The following is a 5,764-nucleotide window of genomic DNA, read 5'->3' on the forward strand; positions in this document are numbered from 1 at the left end:
TACAAATAAAACTTTATACATACATTCATTGAGCACATACTCCATTATACAATTATAAAGTGGTGTTATCTATTATAACTATAAATTGATCACATAGACTGATATCTCCCAATCTGTTTATACAAGGATCTAATTCAAAAGACAAGTCACAGCACCATTGATAAAGCCTCTAAACTCAAACATCTAGCAAAACATGCCTTTACAAGGCAAACAATTTCTCCATTTCCAATAGAAGCCATGAAATGTTATTTCTTAAAATTGAAATTGACTTGAACAACATAGCGCATCCTGATCTGATCGACATTGTAAGCAATATACTCATTGTATAATAAGCTAGCCTGCAATAGATTCACAAGACATCAGTCATCATCATCATATAATAATAACCGAAGTAAGACAAGAAAGAAAAGCAGGTGATAGTGATATAAAGAGGAGTTGAGTTGACCTTTGCAGTCAGCTGCTTTTTGGGGTGTCCTAGGGGAACAACAACACCATCCTCCAGTGTCTCAATCTCTGACATATCAGGGGCAGTAGCCCCAACTCCTTTCGTGCTGACACCACACCACACAAAAGAGAAATCACGGTAAAGCTCTCTACTTTTTATATGATATTTTATGCCCTGTTTGGCTTTGTTTTAGGTTTGGATGCAGAGGAATTAATATCTTTTACATACCTTAAGACAGTATAGAAAGAGAAGAGAAAAAAAAAAAAGGATGTTTTCTGTTTTTGATTGTATCCTATTGAGGTGAGGTGATGAGAAAGAAGCAGATATGGATAAATAATTAAATAGTACCTTAGCTTTCCTTGTGGCAACTTGTCAGCATCGTATTTAGCTGTTAGTAGCTCAGCCATCTCCCCAAGTGCAACCTAATTTTTTTTTTTTTTTAAAAAGGTGGGGAAATTAGTTAAAAGAGGAGGGGGCAAAGTGTTTTTGGAGGATATGATATGCCAAAAAGCAACCTCACACAAAAGCAGCACACCAGCTGAAGCTTGGTGAGAGGCACAACAATAGTTTGCACTCTTTGAGAACATGTCAGCAAAATAAACACCTTTCCCAAACATGTACCCTGTTACAGGTGCTTCTGGAGGAGCAATCCGCAAACCTGGTGTTTTGTTTTGTTACTCATTTTGATTGATTCAAGGAAATGAATATGTAAATGTTATTGTTGATAGATGAGAGGGAAAGAAAAATTAAGCTAACCTTGAGACAGGATTCCAGCCCAATTTGTTAGCCGAGAACCATGCCACAAAAGCATCCTATTTTTCATATTAGAGAACTGTTGACAATGCAGCAGCACACAACACCTTTTTATTTTTTATAAAACAAACTTGAATAAATCTAAGAAGCTAAGCTTACCTTGCTGAAACGATCGGCTTCTCCATGCCTTGAGGCTCTAAAAATCTGAACGATTTCAACACTATAATCTGAATGTGTCTTGGCATGAGTGTTCTTCATGTACTTGGTGATCTAATGGTCAAAGAAAGTTAATATTTATATACAACAAGTAACAACTAACAACATTTGCTAAAAGTTTATTTTGTAAGAGAGCAATGGGGATAAGAAGCACACCATGTGAAACTCTTTGGAATCAACTTCTACCGGTGTTAGTTCACAGCCAAGGCGTTGATAACGTGAAAGGATTGGGTCTTCCTGTTCCTGTGGAAATGAATAAATATTAATAGTAGACTTGAGCCATGAAAACAAAGATTCACCTTTCTGGAAGCCAATGTATCAAAACAAAGAAATAACTTTTGTTATGTAAAACTCTTGGTTTTCACAATAGGCTAAGGAAAACACTTGAACATACAACTTAGAAGGGAAATGATTTAAGGAGCCTGTAGTGTGAAGAGCACAAATTGTATCTTTTTGATCACCTAAATAAATTTTTTCTGAAAAAACAACACATTAAGCTTTAAGCATTACCTCCATCCCAGCATTGTCCTCCAGCAACTTTGTTGCAACCTCAATTTCACCAAGGGCTTCAACCTTTGATTAAACAACATCTACAAGTCATTAAACCAAACTAGAGATATAAAGATCAGCTATTTAGCAAAAGCAAGAGAAGATTACCATTTCTAGCTTGCGTTTTAACTTTTGGGGGGTATCAATTACAAATTCACCTGTGGGGTTGGAGTATACACACTACTTGCTGTTACTAACCCAATACAATAACTAGGTGAAGGAAACAAACAAAGTGAGATGTTACAGAAATATCTAAACACTTACGCATCTTTTTAAAACCAAAATCATGGGGAATGATGGTGTAAAATTCTCTGCAATTATTATGTCAAACCATTATTACATTATATACACCGAGAGCCTGGAGGTAAAACATCTACTACACACTTGACAAAATGATGGAAACAAAGTTGATTACACAGATTATAATGAAATTTAAAACTCAAGGAACAAGTAGATACCCGCTTAACTGCTCAAGCTTTTTCCTGTTGTTTTGACTAATCACATCAGCAACTCTCTTCAAAACCTCATAACCCTATTTTTTTTCAGATTATGATAGTCAGATTATCACCAGGACAGGACATATGACAAACTCACAAAACTAAAACCAAATATATCGTTGATAAATAAACAACACAAAAGAATTACATGTAGAAATTGGCAGGTCAACTATATAGGTAACATCAAGTGTTGGCTCTTGAGAAACAGAGAATGGAGTGCTAGAACCTTCCTTTTGATAGTTGTTACAATATCTGAATTTTACTTTTAGGTTCAACCAATTCATGGAGAAATTGGATGATAAATGAAATTTTAAGAATCTTTTATTAAGCATGTTCAGATATAAAAATTTAAGAATCTTTTATTAAGCTGTGCCTGTACAGCATATGAGTTAAAATATATCTAATCAGTGTTCACCAGAGAATAAAAGTAAAATTCAGGGTTAAGACCTCTTTTTCCATATTGATTAAATTATTTCCACTTGATTCAAACAAAGGGTTTGGCCTATGCCCTAGCGTGTGTGAGTTCATAGATATACAGAAAATGGTTTCTAATAGAGAAATAACAAATTATGTCCTCTTGTTGCAATCCTGCACAAACAATAAATAAACAGGATTTGGCATGCAGCATAATTATCTCTACTTAAGTTATGTTAAATACAATTATAATGCTGTCTATTTCCTTGCAAGGATGCCAGGTCTTGGTTATCCCCATCCATAAATAAAATAATTCACAACATAAACAATCTAGTAAAGTGCAACAAATATGATAAATGTAACCAACCCCAAAGACTAAGATAACTAACCTTTGAAATCGTAGCTTTGCTTAGCTTACCAAGTGGCAACTTTTCAGCATTGTAGCCTACAAAACAATGTTCAGTCATATCATAATTCATATACCAAGCAGTAAAATATATGTATATATATATATATATATATATATATATATATATATATATAGAGAGAGAGAGAGAGAGAGAGAGAGATATTTACTAAAGTGAAAGAGGGAGATTTTAAAAGAAGAAGCAACCTATTTCCATCATTTGCTGTTTCATCATACTGACGTTGCAAATAAGAGAGATGAACTTTGCAATGCGTTGTTCTAGTTTCGTTTCTCGAGGCTGAATATCCAGTTTCCTGCTCAAGTCTCCATGGACCTGTTCATGAATGTGAATGTCAGAACCAATAATGCAATATGATGAACATTCTAATTTCTAAAAGAAGCAGAAGCAAGAAGCAACTGTTTACATCAGTTTGTTTCCCTGCTTCTCCATAGTCCATTTCCAACCAAGTGTAAGCTTTTGGGTGAGAAACAAAGTCTTTGCGCTCAGACCAGCAGTTCTTAGTCTTGGCATGGAACTTCTGTTCGAACTCATCTAATGCAGACTGTACACAGGAGTAGGGACCATGCAACTTATCTTGACCCTTAATACCAACCCTACCCCATCTATTGTAAACCATAAATGTAGAACCATCATCGGATTCTGCAAGGTTATAATAAATATACAGTTTTAATAAACCTCAGCCTCAAAGATTAATAATTTTGAGATGTAATGTAACCTAGTGCTTGTATGATATAAAACTTGTTATTGTTCTCCCCAACATTTGTTTGATTCAGCGTGGCATCATAAATTTCATTACCCTGCATTTGCATTTGAAACTCCATTAGTGAAGAACTGAAGATGAAGCATCATAGATAGGGTTGAAAACTTGCATTCTTTTACCTGTTGCAGTACATGGTACTGAGACTTAACCTGATCCGATATATATTGATCTAATACGGCCGAACCTTTCTTTGTGGCAGTAACCAGCTTTTCCTTCTTCCTCTCTTCAATCTCTACACCCACAATAGCAATAAAAACAGATGATACAGATCAACAACAGTGCACTCAACTCTACCTTACATTACATGCCAAATTGTTTCATTCTAATTACTTCCAAAAAGTGATTATAATTTCATGTGATTCATGTTCTTCTAGACTAGGTCTCCAACTCACCTTTTATTACAATTTATTTTATCAATCTGATTACTTTCAAAAACCACCCCTTTTGCTCGTGTTAGTTATGTAAGTAGGTAATAGTGATGATGAAAAATAGGTTTCATGAATGAAAACGTAAGCAACATTCAGAATCAAATGCAAATACCTTCCACAATGTCATCATTGTTCGTTTGGGAATCTTTGCACAACCTCTCTAAAAGTTCTTTCTTTGATCCACTTGCCGAAACCCCACTAAGAGACGCTTGTTCGCGCAATTGTTTTATGTTCAATTTCCTTAAGTCGTCTATGGCCCTAATTTTCAGAGAGCCGCAATTAAAATCCCCGTCTTCAGGTTTTTCCCTATCTCTCTTTAGTACTCTATTATTTAAATCCCCTTCAGGAACAGACTCTTTGCGAATAGCAGATTCAAGCCTTTTCACCTGAAAAAAAAAAGTGTAGAGTGTAGATTTAGAATGTCAAAAGTCTTGTAAAAAAAAAGAAGCAGATTTCGAAATGAAGAATAAAAAATAGCGTACCAGTGTGGTTTTAATACCGGCGGTGCTGAGCCCTCTTTTGGAGAGCTCATCTCTGAGTTCATCAACATTGAGATTACTCGCCATTATTGCCTTATTGGTGAGGATGCAGAAGAGAGGAGATGGTTTTTAAACTGGCGTCGTGAAAAGCTTCCAGAGGAAGAAAACTATCTACTCAGTGCTCAGCACGATTTTGCCCGCCACTTTGGAGTTTGGACTTTGGTCTATCGATAATTACACCAATTGTTTACGGGTGCAATGCGAAAAACGTACTATTCTTGGACCGTCTAAACTTACATATGTAATCCCTCGCTAGTTTAATGTTGCACGATTCATCATTTATGATAATGAAATGACTAATCTATCCTTTGTATTCCTTTTTTTTATTTATTTTATTTTTCTTACACTTTTATAATATACAAAATAAAATAAAAAACCTCACACCACCCACCTTCCACCTTATCCATATCCTTTCCCTTTTAAATCCTCTTCCCTCCCTAAGTTCTTTGACGGAAAATAATCACTACCACCGGGCCATCACCAACCGCTCACAACCATCGCCTACCACCTCGATTTCTTACACCTAACCTTTAATTATTGATATGTGCTCGATTGAAGCACGAACAAATTGTTAGGTCATAAATTATGGTTTATACTTTGCTTTTCATAAACTATTAGAGTTCTCTGTCTAAGACCGAAAACACCATGTTGTGGTGTTGTTTGGACCGAAATCACATGTGATTACGGTTAGGCTTAATATTGTATTGTTTGGGTTTTGGGTTGGGCTTTGGTTAT

General features: G+C 35.4%; 1 protein-coding gene across 1 annotated transcript; it reads right to left on the reverse strand.

Annotated features, from left to right (window-relative positions):
• On the reverse strand, window positions 1-5,230 carry LOC111892784 (poly [ADP-ribose] polymerase 2). The gene is made up of 18 exons (XM_023888834.3): window positions 4,973-5,230; window positions 4,603-4,876; window positions 4,182-4,294; window positions 4,018-4,099; window positions 3,706-3,941; window positions 3,488-3,614; window positions 3,264-3,319; window positions 2,422-2,495; window positions 2,228-2,274; window positions 2,072-2,121; window positions 1,925-1,987; window positions 1,571-1,657; window positions 1,358-1,468; window positions 1,202-1,277; window positions 961-1,103; window positions 794-867; window positions 446-551; window positions 1-338 (listed from the first exon to the last, which is right to left on the reverse strand). Exons 1-18 carry the CDS (start codon window positions 5,054-5,056, stop codon window positions 246-248), a joined length of 1,896 nt encoding a protein of 631 aa, XP_023744602.1. The 5' UTR covers window positions 5,057-5,230; the 3' UTR covers window positions 1-245.
• Between the last annotated feature and the right edge of the window lie 534 nt (window positions 5,231-5,764).

The sequence above is a fragment of the Lactuca sativa genome, chromosome 5, assembly GCF_002870075.4.
Source record: "Lactuca sativa cultivar Salinas chromosome 5, Lsat_Salinas_v11, whole genome shotgun sequence".
In the NCBI taxonomy this organism is placed as follows: domain Eukaryota; kingdom Viridiplantae; phylum Streptophyta; class Magnoliopsida; order Asterales; family Asteraceae; genus Lactuca; species Lactuca sativa.

Excerpts from the sequence above, each read along its gene's own strand:
- LOC111892784 (XM_023888834.3), bottom strand. The coding sequence starts at position 5,056 with ATGGCGAGTAATCTCAATGTTGATGAACTCAGAGATGAGCTCTCCAAA. Across the intron at positions 4,877-4,972 it reads CCGGTATTAAAACCACACTG|GTGAAAAGGCTTGAATCTGC; the intron begins GTACGCTATTTT and ends TTTTTTTTTCAG. Across the intron at positions 1,469-1,570 it reads ATTCCAAAGAGTTTCACATG|ATCACCAAGTACATGAAGAA; the intron begins GTGTGCTTCTTA and ends TTTGACCATTAG.